This window comes from Coregonus lavaretus (genome assembly GCF_964263955.1).
Source record: "Coregonus lavaretus genome assembly, chromosome: 24".
NCBI classification, from domain to species: domain Eukaryota; kingdom Metazoa; phylum Chordata; class Actinopteri; order Salmoniformes; family Salmonidae; genus Coregonus; species Coregonus lavaretus.
In genome coordinates, this window is record NC_140011.1 from 24143897 (window position 1) to 24166926 (window position 23030).

General features: G+C 42.8%; 1 protein-coding gene across 1 annotated transcript in view; it reads left to right on the top strand.

Annotated features, from left to right (window-relative positions):
• LOC311099441 (regulator of G-protein signaling 3-like) overlaps positions 1-23030 on the top strand; it is a gene marked incomplete at its 5' end in the record, with an annotated part of 148211 nt that overhangs the window by 111476 nt on the left and 13705 nt on the right. Inside the window, one exon of the mRNA XM_084140126.1 lies at positions 11307-11377. Within this exon, the coding sequence (XP_083996252.1) occupies positions 11307-11377 (71 nt within the window). The remainder of the gene's footprint in view (positions 1-11306; positions 11378-23030) is intronic.

A 23030-nucleotide genomic window follows, 5' to 3' on the forward strand; every position in this document is an offset into this window, starting at 1 on the left:
CTTCCCGACAAACCTCTTGTCACTACTTCCCTCACTTCCCTCAGAGTGTGTAGTATACAGGCGTCGGTTGGCATAGTAGTGTGTGTGGTGTCCACAACAAGATGTCCACAACACACTATCCCCTGACGTATGGCTGTTGTGAGGAGAAAATCCAGCAGGCCCCTTTCTTTACTTTTCATGCAGTGTGATTGTGTGTGTATGTAGGTAGTGACTGCCTGTTGGCTGCGTTAATGGCATCGGTTGCCATAGCAGTGCTTTGGAAAGTATTGTGTAGAGAGGGATGGAACACACTCACTGTGTCAGTAAACAAGCCGTTCACTTGTTGATAAACACACACTGACTCAGGCACACTTGACACACACTTCCGCGCAGTCTAGTTACAAGTTTCAAGTTGTATTCGTTTTATGCACGGGATACACATGGTATACACCGTTCAACAAAATGCTTACTTACAGGTTCCTTCTCAACAATGCATCGACAATAACAATTAATAAAATATAAGAATACGAACATAAAGTAAATGGCTCAGTAGAATAGAATAAACGGATATGTGATGAATGTTTCAAGGCAAAGCTTTTTCTCCATACTCCGTTGCCAGGTTCCACAAGCCCAAGTTGTAAGGTTAGTTGGGGCTGGAGATGAAAGGTGATAATGGTTTATTGCTCCATCCCTTATTTTCTCAAATTTTCATCGTTCTTTCTCCCCCTCTCACCTCTCTCTCTGTCATCGTCAATCTCTGTCTCTCTCTCTGTCATCGTCAATCTCTGTTTCTCTCTGTCATTAGTCAATCTCTGTCTCTCTCTCTGTCATCGTCAATCTCTGTTTCTCTCTGTCATTAGTCAATCTCTGTCTCTTGCTCTCTCTCTCTCTCTCTCTCTCTCTCTCTCTCTCTCTCTCTCTCTCTCTCTCTCTCTCTCTCTCTCTCTCTCTCTCTCTCTCTCTCTCTCTCTCTTTCTCTCTCTCTCTCTCATACCTCTGTCCCACCTGCCACTGCCCACCGTGTCCCTCTTTCTCTCTCTCCCTTCACCATCTCCTTCATTAGAGCCTGTTCTGTAACCATTTTCCCTTCCTGAGGGGATGTCAGCTAACTCCATCCCTATGTCACCCTGACTCCTAACAACTGTGAGCGTGTGTATGGTGGTGTGGTGTTTGGGGTGTGTTAGACAGCCAGTTGGGGGGTCTTCTTCCCTGATATTTTTAGAAAGAACACCTTGCTCTCTTTATCTTTGTGTGTAGCACATCGATCCCACATAGAGAACACAGCTACGTCCAAAATACTGTAGCACCCTATTCCCTATTTAGTGCACTACTTTTGACCAGGACCCATATGGCTCTATAGGACTATATAAGGAATAGGGTGCCATTTGGAACGTGTCCTACAGCACCTTGAACAACAACAGAAAGCACAGTTATTTTCCCACAGCCACTACAGCCAATAGATCATATTGATGGCCAAACATTGACAAGCAGTAATCTGTATACTGCACAATACAACATCTATGTCATATTCATCACCCTGTTTACTCTCTATCTATTTTTATCCCTTCTCTATCCTTTTACCTCTTACCTGGCCTGTCCATGTTCATGACTCTAACTATCTCATGGAGTACGTTACGTTGTCCCAGTTTCATAACTCATCTGAGCATAATATGACCGTAATTTACCCGCGTTCATGTCTCCATATTTAGCATGGAGGCCAATGGTGACACAACACTGTCTGTTCTAGGGAAGGATAATGTTATGAACTGGTTCACTCACCATATGCTACTTGTTCACATCAAGTCACTTACCCAGACCCAAAAATAAGCATGTTATCCAGCCCTTATTTCATTTTAGAAATCTAATTTCAGGAATACCAATGTTTAAATAAGGATCATTTTAGGACCACATTTTAGAAGGTTTGGCGCAGCTGCCAAATACTGTATACTGCAGTATGAGAACGGTAGTCACGGTTATATTATACAACAACCCACAGGCTTCGCATTGTTAAGAGCTTGATGAAACGTAAAATTCAAAATAATGGATTTCTGGTTATCATCCAAATGCGTTTAGTTTCTCATGGTAGCTTCTGATGAGGTATTTTACACAGCAAGCGAAAACAGACTTTGAAGCCAAATCGTTGCTAAAGATGATGTTTGTGTCTGCATTTGTCTTGGATTAGTCTTCATTAAAAGTCACTTAAGTCACAACACTTTGATATTTATAGCCATAAATTATATTTGCATAGTAGTTGACGTCCAGCAGCTTGCATTTTTCACTTTGGTATCTGCACTTGCTTCACAGTACTCAATGAATATAGTAACAAACTAACTTTTGGTTGGAGTTGAGTTGAGGGCATGCGCTAGCCTGGCAATTTAGACTGTTCTGCCTATTCTCTGCCAGTCTATTCTTCTGCCCTGCCATTTTAGTGATATCTTCTCTGGCTTAGACAGCAAAGTAGACAGAGTAACTACTGTGTGCTGATGTTAAAGACAGAGCAATTTACTGCTCAGTTAAGCTACCGGCCTGAAAACCAGCCTACCGATACTGCTTTTCACTTGGGCTCAGTGCTACTCTGCTCAATTTGTTTCTTCTATGGAGAGCAAGGTAATACTGTATTTTAAACATATAAATGCTTTGAGATTATGTAAATGAAAAATACTCTATGATTAAAATGCATTACTATTACATTATGTGTAGGAAATACAACTACAATACGATTATATGGTTATAATGTGTAACCTATAAGCCTGCTATAAAGCAATTGTGTTGTTTTGTGACGTGATAGGTGGTGTTTAGCTCGTTTGTGATATATCATGTAGAATAGATATAGTAAATCATGTGTAAATGCACTTTGTTACCTTATGGGGAAACCAATTTCAAAATAGTCCCAGTGTTATCTTATGAAGAGCTAGGTGTTGTTCTCCCCTGTTGTGATATATGGTGTAGGGATCTAACTTGCACACAGTCTCCAGAGAACACTGAGTAAGGATCTGGGTGTTGTTTACCTCTGCTGAGAAGTGGAGGATGACCCGCCGCGACCCTGGGCGTACATCTGACCTGCATCATTCCCCAGCTGCTCTCTCTCTGAATCTCCCTCCTCCCTCTTCTAGTGGAATACCGTTTACACCATTCCTCCCCGGTCCCCCTCTTCCCTCTTTTTCTGGTACAGCTTTCCACAAACTGCCCTTCGTCTCACTGACGGCTGAACTTCACCTCTGAGATTCCCCTCAGGGTAAATACCAGAGGTTAGGTTTGGGGTCAGGTTTTCAGGTCTCCTCTTCCCTCTCCACTGTCTCTCTTCCCCCCTCCTTCTTCTTTTTCCTCTCCTATCGCTCTCAGATCAGGTGTCAGGTCTCCCTCTCTCCCCTGTCTCCCACCTTCCCTCTCTCTTCCCTCTCACTTCACTGTCAAAGGCATTTCTCATCATAGCTGCACTAGCTGTAATGAAGGTCTCACTGCTACCTTTGACAGGCAGGCTGGGAATAGAGAAGAATTCCTACAGCTAATAATAGTCAGATGGAAACACCGCCATCAAAAATACCTCACGTTGTTTTTCCTTTAAGAATCCTTCAGGAACGTCGTCCTTACGGAAAAGGGTGTGATGCAGCTAAGACTTGGGGACTGGAAGGCATGCCAAAGCTGTGGCTGAAATTACATACCATGGCTGATCTGTGGTCGGAAAAGCTGTTTGGGAATTCGATAATGTTGGGGCAGATGACCCGCGTGGCTTTTTGGAGTCTAATAAAGCATGGTTGGTCTATGTGAAGCGAGCCACATTGTTTCACAACATCCTGTACACCACAGGAAGTTCTTACTCAGACAGGAAGCAGCCATCTCCTGCAAGTGCTGAATAACAGCAGGACAAGACTGAGGGGGGTCAGATTAAAAAGAACACACGCACCCCCCCCCCCACACACACACACACAAGCAGGCATGCTCACACACGCACACACACACAAATACACACAAAAGGTATGGGGCTGTACCTTTTTTACCTAATAGCATCCTTTTGATATTTTGAGTGACTCATTGTTGTGTTTCCTGGCTGTGGTTCATTGAGTTCGTCATCAAAGACTCACACATTGGTTGATTGTGTGAGACAGTATTGGAGTTTTTTTGAATGTGTGTGTGTGTGTGTACCAATTTGTGTGCCCACGAGACACTGTGGCTGTGCCCAGAGGACCATGGCTCCAGCTTCCATGCACCTGTCCTCCTCTTCTCCAGTGAGTGTTGAGTGACAGCTGAAGGGGCTTTCTGACTAACAATGGTGGGTCTTAGGAGGAGGAAATCTACAGTTACACACGGAACACAATAGGAAACACTCACTCTGTAACAGTTACACACAGCTCTGTCTGAACCAACTCTGTTTTAGAATGTTGTTCTAGGAATCGGTGCCAGGCAAAAGGACAGAGCACTAACCCCGGACACTTAAACATTATGTCATTAAGGATATTAAAGAAATTAGAATTGAACAATGTGCGGCAGGAATTTGCTATCAAGCCATTGATGTCAAAGCGCTCACATTAAACAAATGAACAAGTCCGAAAGTCAGCCATGTTGAAAGGAAAGTTGAAACTCGCCTTTATGTTGTAACGAACTTACGCTTCAACTTTCTCCTGTCTTTACCTCATCCAACAATGGACTCAAACTGAGCCATTGGGTTGCATTTGAGAATATTACGGTTCATATTCACCCATCTCGTTTAACTTCCTTCCCGGAAAACCTCTTATGGCCTCCATTAGGCCTGTTTTTCTTTTGTTCCGCTATTTTTTCCATTCTTCACCAAGACCCATTGTTGCTTCCATGCCCCCAGGAGAGAACTCAGAGAAGCATTGTCCTCTGCTTTTTGTCCTACCCTGTTCCCCCCTTCTACTCTCCTCCTCGGTCCCCCCTCTCTCCACCAGACTACACAATGTCAGGAAACCGGGTCTAAATGGTTCACACAAACCCAGACCTGCTCAAATGGAGCGAGGGAAAGAAAGCAGGCCTGAAGGAAAGAAGGAAAAGGCGGGACATTGTCCAAAGGTGAATAGTCAAGTTATTTTTTGGTGGAGGAGAGAGAGGGGAGGCATGATTAAGGCCAGGGCAGCAGGCTGCAGCAGCCAGGCAGCAGCAGGAGTGAACTGCTGAATGGAGGTCGGGTATACAAGGACTAACAGGCTGGGGGCCAACCCTTCACCTTGAGGGCTTTACTCTAGGCTGTTTTGCACTGTGAATTGATTGCAGTGTTTTTAGCAGCAGTGGGTAGTTTATGTGTACATCACTGGATGTGCAAATTAAGTTGTTTTTTGGGGGTGGTTTTACAGGATGTTTGAGTACGTTTTTTGTTTGTGTGCACTGTACACTGAGAGTACAAAACATTAAGAACACCTTCCTAATATTGTGTTGCACAGCCTCAATTCGTCGAAAGCGTTCCACAGAGATGCTGGCCCATGTTGATTCAAAATAAAATTAAAATTAAATGTTATTGGTCACATACACGTGTTTAGCAGATGTTATTGCAGGTGTAGCAAAATGCTTGTGTTTCTAGCTCCGACAGTGCAGTATATCTAACAAGTAATATCTATCAATTTCACAACATATACCTAATACACACAAATCTAAGTATTCCAATGCTTCCCACAGTTGTATGAAGTTGGCTAGATGTCCTTTGGGTAGTGGACCATTTATTGATACACACGGGAAACTGTTGAGTGTGAAAAACCCAGCAGCGTTGCAGTTCTAAACACAAACCGGTGCGCCTGGCACCTACTACCATACCCCATTCAAAGGCACTTAAATATTTTGTTTTGCCCATTCAACCTCTGAATTGCACACATACACAATCAATGTCTTAATTGTCTCAAGGCTTAAAAATCCTTCTTTAACCTGTCTCCTCCCCTTCATCTACACCGATTGAAGTGGATTTAAGAAGTGACATCAATGAGGGATCATAGCTTTCACCTGGATTCACCTGGTCAGTCTATTTCATGGAAAGAGTTTTGCATTCTCAGTATTGGTGTGGTAGTGTTTGTATGTGCTGTATTTGTGAATATGTACTGTATTTGTGTGTCTGAGAGTGTAGCGTTTATTTGTGATCAATGTTTGTGAGAAACATGAGTGCATGTGAGTGAGTGAATGTGTGTGTGTTCCCGTTCTCTCTTTCTACTCATGCCATATCCCAGATCTCTATTATCAGGGAACAGCAGGCCAGTGGTGCGACTGCCAGCTGATGTTCTGAACCACAGCAACCCTCACTGAGTGCCCTGTCACATCATGGATCAATAGATTGTGTGTGTGTGTGTGTGTGTGTGTGTGTGTGTGTGTGTGTGTGTGTGTGTGTGTGTGTGTGTGTGTGTGTGTGTGTGTGTGTGTGTGTGTGTGTGTGTGTGTGTGTGTGTGTGTGTGTGTGTGTGTGTGTGTGTGTGTGTGTGCATGTGCATGCGTGGCATATGTGCATGCATGAGTGGTGAGTGAGTGTGTACATGTGTGTGACCGATCAAGCCCCCATCACCCCACCCCATCATCCCTCCTCCTCTCTTGCCCATAGCCCTTAGGTGTGTATGGCTCTGAGCCCCTTGGCCTGCGGGTGTAGACTTTGGCAGGCCCACTGGTGTTTCTCCTCAGTGGAGCATGTGAGAGAGTGTTTCTGCTGTGGACCACTGCTATGCAGCCATTGGGCCGCAGGGCTATATATGCTGTGCATTCGGAAAGTATTCAGACCTTGACTTTCTTTATATTTTGTTACGTTACAGCCTTATTCTAAAATGGATTAAGTAGTGTTTTTCCTCTTTAATCTACACACAATGCCCTATAATGACTAAGAAAAAACTGGTTTTTAGAAATGTTTGCAAATGTATTAAAAATAAAAAACTGAAATTTACATAAATATTCAGACCCTTTACTCAGTACTTTGTTGAAGTACCTTTGGCAGCGATTACAGCCTCGAGTCTTCTTGGGTATGACGCTACAAGCTTGGTACACCTGTATTTGGGGAGTTTATCCCATTCTGCTCTGCAGATTCTCTCAAGCTCTGTCAAGTTGGATGGGAAGTGTGTCTGCACAGCTATTTTCAGGTCTCTCCAGAGATGTTCGATTGGGTTCAAGTCCGGGCTCTGGCTGGGCCACTCAAGGACATTCAGAGACTTGTCCCGAAAACACTCCTGCATTGTCTTGGCTGTGTGCTTAGGGTCATTGTCTTGTTGGAAGGTGAACCTTCGCCCCAGTCTGAGGTCCTGAGCGCTCTGGAGCAGGTTTTCATCAAGGATCTCTCTGTACTTTGCTCTGTTCATCTTTCCCTCGATCCTGACTAGTCTCCCAGTCCCTGCCGCTGAAAAACATCCCCACAGCATGATGCTGCCGCCACCATGTTTCAACGTAAGGATTGTGCCTGGTTTCCTCCAGACGTGATGCTTGGCATTCAGGCCAAAGAGATCAATCTTGGTTTCATCACACCAGAGAATCTTGTTTCTCATGGTCTGAGAGTCCTTTAGGAGCCTTTTGGCAAACTCAAAGCGGGCTGCCATGTGCCTTTTACTGATGAGTGGCTTCCGTCTAGCCACTCTACCATAAAGGCCTGATTCATACTATTTCATCCTTCCACAAGTTATAGTCCCAACACAAATCTAAGGTTGCTACCCATGCCGGCTGGTCATTTGTTCTATCGGTTCGGTTGCCAGACGCGACCCAGTTGTTAAGTATTTTTGTTCTTTATCTATGGACGCCAGTCATTTGTTCTAAATGTTCCATTGCTATACTGGCTTGTAACATTCTTATCCCTTGCTTGCTAGCTAGCCAACTACGGCTAACTTACAGTCACGTCAAACAGTGCAGCCAGAATAACAGTAGTAGCTGCATTTGCGTTTGTTTAAGCTGTTTTCTAGTGACATTTATTTGGATACATCCATAACAATGAGTTAATGATGCGCGATTTCGCCTGGCATAGAAAATGTGCTCTCTCATCAGGACACTGTTGTTCAGAGGAGCTAGCCAACAACACAGATAACACAATCACTTCAAACTGAAGCTGGAAAGACTGCAAAGTCGATGCATTTTGTTTCGTTTGACCTGTTGACGTTTCATAAAAATGATGCCAGCTGATTCATGATTTCGACTGGCTGAGAAAGGCTGTCTGCCTGTCTGTCTCGTCCCGACTCCCGACACGTTTATTACTATTGGACAGCTGGAGATCGAATTTCAATATGGAAACAATGTTGCAACTGTCGGAAAGACAGACAGCAAGGTTGATACAAATCTCTGCTGTTGAACACTAAATGCTAGTCTAAAAGAAATGTGAGATAATATCTAGATGCTTTTTATAGTGGAGATCAAGTTTATAAATTGCCTGGCTGGGCTGATGAGACAGTGGATTGTGCAGTGAGATGGAACAGTGTAAATAGGATTTTCAATGTCATAGCTTTAGCCGGTGGTAACTTGTGGACTAGACACCGGCTAGAATGCGGTTTTAACCAATCAGCATCCAGGATTAGACCCACCCATTGTATAACATGCACTATTTTATCACTGTTTCAAATTGTTATACCTGTATTTGAATCTTAACATCTATATTTTCACGGTTACTTTATGGATAACCTGAGAATGTCTTCTTATAGCAAAATTATGTAGTAGGTATTAAGGTTATACCTAGGTATGTATAAAACAGGTTATACAGTATCTTAGGTTTCAACATGCTATTGTATTCACTCTGTCTAGGTATTCAATCAGTAAGTAGTTCTAGGTTATGGTGCCATGTTCCTCCTATAAGAAACGGCACGCCTTCACGGTGGAAATGACCGCCCTAAACTAGGTCTACATCATGTAACCAGATGCAATCCTACATTACGTAAAAATGAGTCTTTATCAACAGAGTACAGGAAGTTTGGAAAATCTGAAATCTCCGTCCTTATTGTCGGCAATGGTAATGTTACAAAAACGTACCGGTTTGTTTGTAGTACGAAACCCATAAACATTCCCTTTAAGACACAGATTAGAAGGGAGTCAATGTGTTCATGTGGATCGTAATGGGTCTTAATGGCAGTTGGAGGGTTGTTTCAAAGCGTCACGTGAGCCTGGCGTTGAGTGCTTTATGGGTTGAAAGGGCTTGCAACATGAGGACCATGCCATTCATTGACTTCCTTCCCATGGCTGGAACTTCATCGTGCGTCTTAATTTGGGGCTCCCCGATAAAGGCTATAGCAGATGTTCTTTGCGTGTGTGTGTGTGTGTGTGTGTGTGTGTGTGTGTGTGTGTGTGTGTGTGTGTGTGTGTGTGTGTGAGAGAGTGAGAGTGAGTGACAGACAGACATAGGCGTAGGCAAAAGCAGACCGCCTTCTCCTGTGTCCATGGTCAATAAAATAGAGTTATGACCTCTGGATTAACTAGTCCTACAGTAAACCCTGGGAGTAAAGAGCAAGAGGCCTGGGTCGGCATGACTCCCCCCTTGTCCTCTCTGGTTTCTGGAGGAAAGCCTGGCAGACGGCTCCCTGGGGTCTGGGGCACCCTGGTTCTCATGTTTCCCCGCTAAGATTAGACACTTTATTTTGATGTTGCTGCTGACCCTAGTGACCTCATGGGGATCTGGTAGTTGCACTGTTCTCAGGTTTCCCTATAGTAGATGAGTAGTGTGCGTGCGTGAGTGCATGCGTGTGTATGTGTGTCAGTCCTGAGCTTCTAGGGCTTGGAGGGCACAGGCGGCTAATGACCTACACACACATACTGTAGATACAGTAGCACTGACACTAAGACAGCTGTACATTATACAGCTGTTCATCATTTGTATGTAGTCATGCATTAGGTCAGAAAATATTTTGTATTTGTGTCATTTTCCATTTATGCGCTGAGCGTTGATCTTTAGATGCCAGTTTACAGAAGCTGTTTGCTTACTGTGTCAGTGTATTGTTTTGGTCTGCATCCCAGTAGCTCTACGTTCAGTCACACCTTCAGCAGTGCAATGGGAAAACAGCTCAGTATTTGGAATCTACTCTGGCTATTGTGGAAACAGTGGACCAGACAACTGAGTATGTGTCCTTTACACTGGGACTTGTTGAAAAGGTGTCCACTTCCAGTAATATGGGTAGCAGGTGTTACAGTTTCAGTTTGACTTTGATTATGTTTTAAGATGGCACTGACCTCAACTATGTACACAGCACATGTTTAATGTCTGTGAACTCCTTGCCAACGGTTGATACAATGGCACAATGAAGTGCTTTTTTAGGCAGTGTCCATGTTATGTTATTTTCATTTGTCACTGAGACACAGGCAGGGAAATAAACTATACTGTGTACCTAATGTATCGGGAAATGGTTTCCCAGGAGACCATTGCCGAGAAAAGCACATGCTAACTGTAAGTCGCTCTGGATAAGAGCGTCTGCTAAATGACGTAAATGTAAATGTAAAATATTGTTTCAATGCAATAACAGCCACACACACATGCACACACACACGCACGCACACACACAAACACATTGTGTATGGTGATCTGTGCCCAGACTTCAGCTCAGGTTTGAAGTGTGTTCTCACAACACAAAGGGTCATTTTTCTACAGTTAGGGATACACACACACACACACACACACACGTGCACACATGCACACACATCTGGGTCTACACACTCACTCATGCACACACACACACATACACACAAACACACACACACACAGAAACCTCCACTTCTCAGTCCAGCAGATTACCAAAGAATGACCCCTCCTCCACTCCTTCCCCTCCTTTCTTTCTCAGCCAATCAGAGATAGAGGGTCACTGGAAGTGTAATGTGACACTGAGGCCTATAGTCTTAATGGGGGCCAGGGCTAACAAACTGGTGTCACACTCTTTTCACACACACACACACACACACACACACACACACACACACACACACACACACACACACACACACACACACACACACACACACACACAGCTTGGCTCTCACACACACACACACACACACACACACACACACACACACACACACACACGCACACACGCGCACACACACACACACACACTCACACACTGTAGGACACCCTGACTCACTCACACACACACATGCATTCAATCTTGGTCAGCCACACACACACACACACACACATACACACACAGAGACCAGGAGGCAGTGGGCGTATGTACTGGGATGCTGTTGAGGATTAGCCAGAGCGGCGGCTAGCTGTGTGTGTTACGGACTAGACTACACTTTACCTCCAACACTGCATACTTTAGCCTAGGGACCCACAGCAGGGACTAGTGACTCTAGGGACTAGGGGCCCATCTGAGGATCTAGGGGTCCATCTGTGTTGTGACTGGGGAGACTGGATGATGCAGTGTGTGCTCTCCCTTCTCTCCCTTCAGCTCAGCGCCGGATCCACATGCAGCTGTGAAGTTGGCCCCGAAGGGTCCAAGAAGAAGAAATCCAAGAATCTGTAAGTAACCAAACAACCTTTGATTGACTGTTTCCTGTATTTGGTTTTCTGTCTTCTTATCTCTGTAGTTGAAAATGAGGAATGTCTTTGTGTGGTGAATGGGGAATCCCATGTTATGTGTTCTAGCAATGCAGGCATTTGATCAAACTAGCATTAATAGTGCTGCATTGTGGAGTTTTCCTGTTTGACGTAAGCAGGAGACCTGAACATGGTTGAATAAGAGAATGTCCCAAAAATGGGGGATTGTTTTGTTTCCCATTCTTGACTGTGACTTCTGTAAATCAAACTCTGAACACAATTTTCAAATTGCTGTAGTTCTATTAGGCTAACCTTTGTAAGACAAAGACAAAGAGATTTGTATTCATTGTTGGGTTAGTGTGGTGTAACCCAAAACGTTTTTTCCTTATACATGGATTTCCCTGATGTATACAGTACAGTGTCACCTCACGTCAATGTCATTAGCCTCAATGCTATTGCCTCATGGCTATCAGACATGGCTCAAGCCACAAGCCTAGACTTGCCACCCACTCTCCAATATACTTTTAAAAGAGGTGTCAGATCCACTGTTGAATGCTAATGTTTTGAATAAGCCCATGGGGGTATGTATGTTAAGAGGTGTGGGCTCATTGAGACAGTGAATGGCTATTGAGTCTGATTCAGCAGATTGGCGGATTGGGATTCTTAGCCTAAAGAGATCCCTGGCATAAAGGGATTGTGAATGCATTGCACCATGGAGTGGAGAGGGAGAATTAACTTAATCAATGACAGATGATCTCCATTCACTTCCTTAGGTGTTAGATGATGTGTGCGTGCGTGCGTGCGTGTGTCAAATCTGTATGTTGTGAAATGAGTGTGTGTGTGTGTGTGCACACAGTATGAAGTGTATGTGGTACCAAATGTGTGTGTGTGTGTGTGTGTGTGTGTGTGTGTGTGTGTGTGTGTGTGTGTGTGTGTGTGTGTGTGTGTGTGTGTGTGTGTGTGTGTGTGTGGTGTCAAATAAGTGTTTTGTGAAATGTGTGTGTGTGTGTGTTGCAGACCTGGATTCATATACTATTTCAAATATCTCAATTACCGTCACATACATTCGAAGTAAGTATTCAGATATATTTTATTGTATTTTGAAATACATTTGGGAAGTATTTGAAAATACTCAAATACACATACTCCAGTACACTCCCATGCATTTAACACAGATATTTGAAAAAATAATTTGAAATACCGTAAAACATCAATTAAACGTTGAGTCTCAAATAGCTGCCTCTCCCTTTTAATTCAGCAAATGCGGTGTGGGTGAACGGATGATCTCCGCATGTGTAGTTCCCACTGTAAAGCATGGAGGAGGAGGTGTTAGGGTGTGGGGGTGCTTTGCTGGTGACACTGTCTGTGATTTATTTAGAATTCAAGGCACACTTAACCAGCATGGCTACCACAGCATTCTGCAGCGATACGCCTTCCCATCTGGTTTGGGCTTAGTGGGACTATCATTTGTTTTTTCAACAGGACAATGACCCAACACACTTCCAGGCTGTGTAAGGGCTATTTTACCAAGAAGGAGAGTGATGGAGTGCTGCATCAGATGACCTGGCCTCCACAATCCTCCGACCTCAACCCAATTGAGATGGTTTGGGATGAGTCGGACGGCTGAGTGAAGGAAAAGCAGCCAACAAGTGCTCAGCATATGTGTGAACTCCTTCAAGACTGTTGTAAAAGCATTCCAGATTAAGCTGGTTGAGAAAATGCCAAGAGTGTGCAAAGCTGTCATCAAGGCAAAGGGTGGCTATTTGAAGAATCTCAAATATAAAATATATTTTGATTTGATTTGGTTACCAAAAAATTGTTAAACAAATGAAAATATATTTTATATTTTATAGCTGCTCAGCCTGAGAGCTGATAGCTGATAGCTACTCAGAAAATCAACAAATAATGAACATTTGAATCAGAAGCACAAACAGCCACATTTTAAGCATAATCATTAAGTTAGTACAATGTTATAATATATATATATACTTTAGATGCTATTGATATGAGTTACTACTTGACAAAGAGTTTACATTCAGATAAAGGTGACACCCCTAGGCCATGCGATGGTTTACCTGTCATGAACCCCTCCGCCCTCACAACGGTATCTCCCGCCACTGTTTGATTGCCCCTGGATAGTACGTTTATACAGCTGAGGGTCTGAAAATGTCAAATGTGTAGGTGTTGAGAGGCATGTACCACACCTCCTATGAGTGAGTGATTAAGCAAGCGAGCGAGAGTGCATGTGTGTGACACTAAGGTATCTGTTCACAGGTTGTTAAAGTCCTCCTCCAGTTTCCTTTTCACCTCATTTAACACCTGATTTACTTAACAAAAGGCACATCTCAAAAGGTGGTCTAGGTCCTTTCCTATTTTGTTCTCTATTGCTCCTCTATTGTTCCTCAAGCAAGGGCGAGGCTGGTGACATCACATTTGACCATCAGACCAACTCCTTGAATGCCCTACTCCTTGAAGTTTTCAGTTGTGTCTAAAAAATACTATTTTGCACAAAACATATTTTTTTACCCTTTGGTGTGTGTACTGTACTGTATTTATACTTGGGATATCACTTTTCAACAGCAAAATAGAAAAAAATCACTGGACTATGTCTTTAAGACTGTACATGTTGAGTGGAAGTCTATTGCTGTCTACTCTAAAAGGGTTTTCCGATTAGCATTTTCTGTCTAGCCTCAAATGAGCCAAATGTGACTGACCCAATTGCAATCTGTGCTTACAATGCCTACACCTAGTTAACACTCATACATCAACCAATTTTCATACTCTGATGTGGACACATAACCAGAAGCCCAATGACGAGCATACACACACACACACACACACACACACACACACACACACACACACACACACACACACACACACACACACACACACACACACACACACACACACACACACACACACACACACACACACACACACACACACACACACACACACACACACACACGCACACACACACACGCACACACACACACACACACATACTCACACACACTGAGCCACTGAAACACACCAGAGCTCTAACATCAAATACCTTGTAGCTAAGCGCTTGTGTTGCTACATCATCCATCTCCCCAGTGATACAATACCTCTATATGCTATCTCAGGAATCTGGCCCTGTCTCCGGGCTGAAACCCCAGCCTATGCACCCTGAGACAGAGCTCTGGGGAGATGAAACAGGACACGCCAGATGTGGGGAATAATCACGTATGCAACCACTTACACCATCAGGCATATGTGGGTTACAGCGCAGCCGGTTACAGGAACGTAGAATAGAGTTGTGAGTTGTTTTTGAGTCATTTCCCAAAAGCATAAGTAGGGAGGATATTGCCTAAACTGGGAATATATATGTAGAAGGGTTGGATTACAACTGAATTGTTTGGTTAGGGAAGTGTTTTCTGGAGGGTATTTGCATTTATATATCTTGCATGTATCCAGTTAGTGCAGCGGTTCACAAACTTGGTCCTCGGGACCCCAAAGGGTTCACGTTTTGGTTTTTGGCCTAACACTACACAGCTGATTCAAATTATCAAAGCTTGATGACTACTTGAATCAGCTGTGTAGTGCTAGGCAAAAAAAAGCACCCCTTGGGGTCCCGAGGACCGAGTTTGTGAACCATGAGTTAGTGTGTGTGTGCTACATATGATACTTTGACTAAGCACTTGCTAGATGATGTTGCAATGTACTTGATTAAAACCTGTTACAATCTGTTAAGTTACTCAACTATGTAGCTGTAAACTGAACCTGTCCCTTGTCCTATTTCCCCGAATGACCTCTTCCTCTTCTTACCTCCTTCTTTGTACCTCTTCACTCTCTCCATTGTTTTCCTTTACCGGGAGACTGAGTTCAGTCTGAAACCTGAATCCTTGTCTTTGTAAATCATGCTCCTCCTTTCTCCCTGTCTCTCTCTTTCATTCCTACCCTCTTCCTTGGTGAAGACCTCTCACCCATCCCTCTGGGCCTCTGTGCATGTCTTGAACCTTCCCAGACTTTATCTCCTAGTGATCTTACATTACCTCCTCCTAGTCCAATGTCTGTACACTATGCAACCTTCAGTCTTCTCCGAGGCCCCCCCATACATACAGTGGGGAGAACAAGTATTTGATACACTGCCGATTTTGCAGGTTTTCCTACTTACAAAGCATGTAGAGGTCTGTAATTTTTATCATAGGTACACTTCAACTGTGAGAGCCGGAATCTAAAACAAAAATTCAGAAAATCACATTGTATGATTTTTAAGTAATTCATTTGCATTTTATTGCATGACATAAGTATTTGATCACCTACCAACCAGTAAGAATTCCGGCTCTCACAGACCTGTTAGTTTTTCTTTAAGAAGCCCTCCTGTTCTCCACTCATTACCTGTATTAACTGCACCTGTTTGAAATCGTTACCTGTATAAAAGACACCTGTCCACCACACACTCAATCAAACAGACTCCAACCTCTCCACAATGGCCAAGACCAGAGAGCTGTGTAAGGACATCAGGGATAAAATTGTAGACCTGCACAAGGCTGGGATGGGCTACAGGACAATAGGCAAGCAGCTTGGTGAGAAGGCAACAACTGTTGGCGCAATTATTAGAAAATGGAAGAAGTTCAAGATGACGGTCAATCACCCTCGGTCTGGGGCTCCATGCAAGATCTCACCTCGTGGGGCATCAATGATCATGAGGAAGGTGAGGGATCAGCCCAGAACTACACGGCAGGACCTGGTCAATGACCTGAAGAGAGCTGGGACCACAGTCTCAAAGAAAACCATTAGTAACACACTACGCCATCATGGATTAAAATCCTGCAGCGCACGCAAGGTCCCCCTGCTCAAGCCAGCGCATGTCCAGGCCCGTCTGAAGTTTGCCAATGACCATCTGGATGATCCAGAGGAGGAATGGGAGAACGTCATGTGGTCTGATGAGACAAAAATAGAGCTTTTTGGTCGAAACTCCACTCGCCGTGTTTGGAGGAAGAAGAAGGATGAGTACAACCCCAAGAACACCATCCCAACCGTGAAGCATGGAGGTGGAAACATCATTCTTTGGGGATGCTTTTCTGCAAAGGGGACAGGACGTCTGCACCGTATTGAGGGGAGGATGGATGGGGCCATGTATCGCGAGATCTTGGCCAACAACCTCCTTCCCTCAGTAAGAGCATTGAAGATGGGTCGTGGCTGGGTCTTCCAGCATGACAACGACCCGAAACACACAGCCAGGGCAACTAAGGAGTGGCTCCGTAAGAAGCATCTCAAGGTCCTGGAGTGGCCTAGCCAGTCTCCAGACCTGAACCCAATAGAAAATCTTTGAAGGGAGCTGAAAGTCCGTATTGCCCAGCGACAGTCCCAAAACCTGAAGGATCTGGAGAATGTCTGTATGGAGGAGTGGGCCAAAATCCCTGCTGCAGTGTGTGCAAACCTGGTCAAGACCTACAGGAAACGTATGATCTCTGTAATTGCAAACAAAGGTTTCTGTACCAAATATTAAGTTCTGCTTCTCTGATGTATCAAATACTTATGTCATGCTATAAAATCCAAATTATTTACTTAAAAATCATACAATGTGATTTTCTGGATTTTGGTTTTAGATTCCGTCTCTTACAGTTGAAGTGTACCTATGATAAAAATTACAGACCTCTACATGCTTTGTAAGTAGGAAAACCTGCAAAATCGGCAGTGTATCAAATACTTGTTCTCCCCACTGTACGTAGGAGGCCAGGATATGAAGCTGTATGCCTAAAGCCCTATGTTTAACACACATCTCCACTTACGTTCATAGGGAGGAAAGCAACTCATGAGAAAAATATGCAATATGGGCTTAATGAGAAATTAACTTGATGTTTTGCGTAAATTGTACATTGATGTTGCTGGATATGTTTGAGTTGTGCATTCGTATCTCACGTTCAGAATCGGCCTGACCTGAGTAGGATTAAACCAATAGCGCCTTGTGGAAAGGAAAACAATTGCGACAATGTTTACTGGTATTTAATAATCTGCTATCCAGTACTATAATGGGTATTAAGCTTGGACTGCTAATTGCCTAAGTATTAATGAATGATCCTGCATCAAGGCTAACTGGTGGCTGTGGCATAGCCTCACAAAACTGATGTCTGGTTTGAGGTGGTTGTGTAGCTGGTGCCGGTTGATCTAGAATGCTGGTCAGTAGTACACTTTAAACCCCAATGTGCTGTCATTACTTACATTTTTAGAGGAAACCCATTGAAATTAATATATTTGAGTACAGTTACTTAAAGTGATTTTGTAGTCATTACTCAAACCGAACTATGCCCATCCCACCCCACCCACCCACAAACCCCTTTAGGTCAGGACAGGACAGCACCCTAGGGTGGGCCCCTTTTAAGCCCTAATTAGAGCAGTGTTCTATTGGTCATTCAGTCAATCTACCCACTGTGGAGCCTGATTCCATTGAGCCTGATGAACTTACTGGCTTCACAATGCTACTGTTGACAGTCTGAGCTAACCGTTCATACAGAGCTAGCTATCTTGGCTCGCCATGAACAAGGTAGAGGCTTACAGATGTAGGATCTTAATTTGAGCCAGTTTGCTACAACAGGAAAATAATCCTGCAGCAACAGGAAATATGAATTATTGTGTGGATTATAATTAATACATTTGTTTTGTTGGGATTTATCCATTTTTTGTTTGGGCAAATCAAGTCTGACATATTAAAGTGGACATTACAAACTTTAGAAGCCTTTTAAAACTTATAGTTTAGAGAAACAACCCTCTGTTTTAACACAGAAATACCTGTCCGAGCCAGAGCGCACTTGCGTTATTCAAGACTTTAAGAGTGCAATTGAATGTTTGAAACCCTGTTGTTGCTTCTAATGTAACGTGGGGCTGTTTACTTGTTAAAAGTGAAGTAAAACAGGGAATATGTCTTGTTCCCAGTTAAGCCTGTGGAATGTTGATGTTGACAATAGTGTTGGCTGTTGAAAAGGGGGCTAGGTAGGTAGCCTACTGCAGGATTCAGGAAGGAAGTCACTTTAGGTTACTGGGTCGATCTGTGAGTGGTGACACCTGTTTTTTAGGTGGCCTATAGCGAGAGTCTATTGCAGCCGAACCGTTGTCGAAACGTTGTCGATGTTGGTGCAGTGTTATAGCGTTTAGGAGCCTCTGGCAGCAAAAAGTGAAGGTACTGCTGTGCAGATTTCATTGAATTCCAGGCAGAGTTTGTAAGAGGAAACATGAGTTTAATGCCTTTATCCAGACAGGCTAATAGACAGGCCTCTCACCCACCCTCCCTCCCTCCCTCCCTCCCTCCCTCCCTCCCTCCCTCCCTCCCTCCCTCCCTCCCTCCCTCCCTCCCTCCTCTCCTCCTATCCCTACCCATGCTTGTCTGGATGTAGCACAGCTGCTTTCCTGGGCGGTTCATATACTCTCTGATTCCCTTCCATTGTTCATTGTTACTTGTGCTACAGGTGCCAGATGTTAGAGCTTCCCCATGACAACGATCCCTACACACCTCTCTCCCCCAGCACTGACAGACATCCGGCCAACTCACACACACAAAGACACATACCAACATGCACGTACTGTAGGCAGGCTCACATATGCTCGCACAGACAAGCATGCATGCACGCACACACACCACACACACACACCCCAGACGAAAGGATAACATTACCCCAGATGTGCTAAAATAATATCCACCTGTTGTTTTGCTACATGACAGGAAAGATAAAACGTCGTAAATGTATTTGGGATTTTCTACTAGTTGTGATAGTGATTATAGTTGTCATATCGCTGAAGTAGTAATAATAGCTCTACAAGGTTAGGTCAATAGTAGTTGTTTTAGGGTATTTTCATACATATCTATTTTACCATTGAGAAATGAAAGCTTTTTATGTATCTAGTCCCCCCCTTTAAAGGTGTCATAAGTATTTTTGACAAATTCACTTATAGTGTATTATATTTAGTCAAAAGTTTAGTATTTGGTCCCATATTTCTAACACACAATGATTCCATCAAGCTTGTGACTCTACAAAGATGTTGGATGCATTTGCAGTTTGTTTTGGTTGTGTTTCAGTTTATGTTGTGCCCAATAGAAATTAATGTTAAATAATGTATTGTGTCATTTTGGAGTCACTTTTATTGTAAGAGTTACAGAGGCATAAATATCATACCCCCAATGATCTTTGTGCATCTATAACTTTCTCACTCATCGTTATTCACAATTCATTCATGATTATCCATAATCATGGAAGCATCCACATTAATGTGCTTAGAATCATATTCTATTCTGATTTACAATAAAAGTAACTCCATGTGCATAGCACTTTGAATGTATTTTCCTGTTGGATTTGTTGGGCTGCCAGACTCAGAAGAAGCAATGGCTTTATGGAATAGTTAGCAGCTTGTAAACATTTACCCATTCCTATATGAGTACTATTTTAATAGCAATGTCGAATAATAAACATTTGTGTTCAAGCCAATTCTATAATATGACTGTAGCCTTCCGTTTTTTAATTTCGAAAGTTTATTGTGATGGTAATGACGTTTGTTTATGATGTGCATTATTAGTCTTTGGCTTAGGTCGCTAGCGAGATACAGTATCTCCAACCTAGCCTACAGTCTTAAAACCACTTGGTTGTTTGGATGACCCAACTGCTGGGTTGCAGGCATTGGGTCACTTAGTTGGGTTGTTTTCTTTAAAAAGAGCCAGGGTGGGTTGTTGAGACTGTGTTATTGATGCTGGGTTATTAAGATATGAGGCATGGCTTAGTAGGGGTGAGGCTTACAGATAGTTATTTTAGGCCACCTGTGAGAGTAAATGTCATTCCTGTTCATCTGGTCCGTTGTATTGTTGTCACATGTTAAGGCTGACAACACTGACAGTTTTGTAGCTTCAAAGAGGCTTACAGAGATGTATGACTTCCTCAATAGCCTATGCAAATGCCAATGTTGGAATAGCTACCAGTTTACTACTATATGTAATCAGGAATGTTAATATTATATTAGAATATTTAATATGCATAAATATTCAAGGAACATTTGTATTTGTAGTGTACAAACTTAACATAATGAACAGGAATGACATTTACTCTCACAAGTGGCCAAAAAGAACTATCTGAAAGCCACACCTCCAATCTTCTGATAGGCTGCCACTGCTACAATATGTTATTAAAAAGGTTCAAAATGCAACCCCTTCTTCACAAAAAGGTTCCTGTTTGAACCTTTACACTGGCAGCCCAGTATCAGCGTATAAGGGTCAATATGTGGTGCTTTTGTGAATAGATAGGCATCATGGCACAAGGGTTCTTCTAATAATCTTTTCAGAGGGATTCCTCGAGGAACCTATCTGACCACAGGGGCAATCTTTTGAACTCCAAAAGATTATTATAGGCTCCTTTACTGCTAAGAGTGTATAAGTGATTTTGTCCACATATTTATGACACCTTTAAATGGGGGGACTAAATACATAAAATGCATTCATTTCTAAAAAGTTAAACAGATATGTAGGAAAATACCCTCAAATAAAATGTGACATTCTGTACTGTCGCCTCATATAAAACATTTGATCTAAAATCCAAAATGCTGGAGTATAGAGACCAATACAAATGTTTTACATAGGGGAGTGTAGTTGTGAAATTAAAGCATTTACTACCCCATAAAATCCATGCCTGTCTCTCGTGGACAGACTACGTCATCTGACCAATTACGCGAGACTTTAGTTTTGGGTTAACCAAGATTATCTGGGCTCAGACAGAATAGAGCCTTGTTATTGGGTGAGCCCTGGGCCCGCCTCTCCTGGCTCCCGGACTATATAAAGCCACAGAGGAGCCTCTCCCGGGTTAGAGGAATGTCACAACTGAATTACCCTTGCCCTGAGCACCGCATTCTAACAACACATACACACACACACACCCACATACACTATACACACAGGACCTACACACACAGGACTACACGCAGGACCCTAAAGACTTACGCCGATGTTCCCCGCTATGGTCGACTTCTCTGAGAAGTACCTGGAAAGGTAAGTTAGAACCCATAGGTGTTATGTTCTGCGTGTGTGCTCTCTGCTGCTTTTGGATAAATAGAGAGAGGGAGGGAGAGAGAGCGGGAGGGAGGGAGGGAGGGAGGGAGGGAGAAGGAAGGAAGGAAGGAAGGAAGGTGACGTTTTAGGCTCTGAGGGATACTGCTCAAAAGCTGTTAGGAGGCTAGCTGACCTCTCTCCTGAGTCTCATTTGCCAGTTGCTGGGTGAGAGGACTCATGTGTGGTTAAATCTATTTTGAGGACACTTGTATCTAGAGATTGGCCTTGTCTTTTAATAATTGGCCTGGATTTCTTATGTGGTCTCTGTGGTTTGTAAGGTGAGTAATGTTGAGAATGGAGATTTAAATTAGTCAGATGGTTTAGTTGGGTGTTGATTTATATATACTGAACATTGTAGGACAATTCCTATTTTCAGCATTTTCCTTGGTTGGAATAGAATGTACTACTGTATTTCCAGATGGAATTCAGATTCAGGCACTCTTGAAAAGTAAAGATTTATATCTTAGTGTGTTTGCCTGCTCTGTTTTTGAACAGCCTACCCTGATCCAATGGAATTACTCTGGAAAACCACATTCCTATTCAACCTGGTCTCAGAGCCTTTCGTAATATTCTGTACTTAAATCCGTGTCACTCCAATTAGTATGATACTGTATGTTACATTTCGTATGGTATGTATTAATTTGTGGATGTCAATCACCCATTTCGTATGATATGTTACAAATTAAAATTAGTATATTATATGTTCCGAATTAGCAAAACGTACAATATGTTGCACATTTGCAAGACATATTATATGTTACGAATTCTAGCAAGGTGGCTAACATTCAGTGAGTAAAGTACTTAAGTAAAAATACTTTAAGTCGTTTGGGGTATCTGTACTTTACTTTACTATTTATATTTGTCACCACTTTTACTTTTACTTCACTACATTCCTAAAGAAAACATTGTACTTTTTACTCTATATATTTTCCCTGACAACCAAAAGTACTCATTACAAAGTAGCTAAAAAGTAGTAAGCAGTTCAAAAGTTGCTAATTAGCTAAAATGCTAAGGTTGTCCTTGATGAGATTCGAACTCGCAACCTTTAAGTTGCTAGATGTTTGCATTATACCACCCTACTTTCATTTTCCCCCTCAAGTAACTATCTGTCTTATGTAACCATACCAAACGTAACATACAGTGGGGAAAAAAAGTATTTAGTCAGCCACCAATTGTGCAAGTTCTCCCACTTAAAAAGATGAGAGAGGCCTGTAATTTTCATCATAGGTACACGTCAACTATGACATACAAAATGAGGAAAAAAAATCCAGAAAATCACATTGTAGGATTTTTAATGAATTTATTTGCAAATTATGGTGGAAAATAAGTATTTGGTCAATAACAAAAGTTTCTCAATACTTTGTTATATACCCTTTGTTGGCAATGACACAGGTCAAATGTTTTCTGTAAGTCTTCACAAGGTTTTCACACACTGTTGCTGGTATTTTGTCCCATTCCTCCATGCAGATCTCCTTTAGAGCAATGATGTTTTGGGGCTGTCGCTGGGCAACACGGACTTTCAACTCCCTCCAAAGATTTTCTATGGGGTTGAGATCTGGAGAC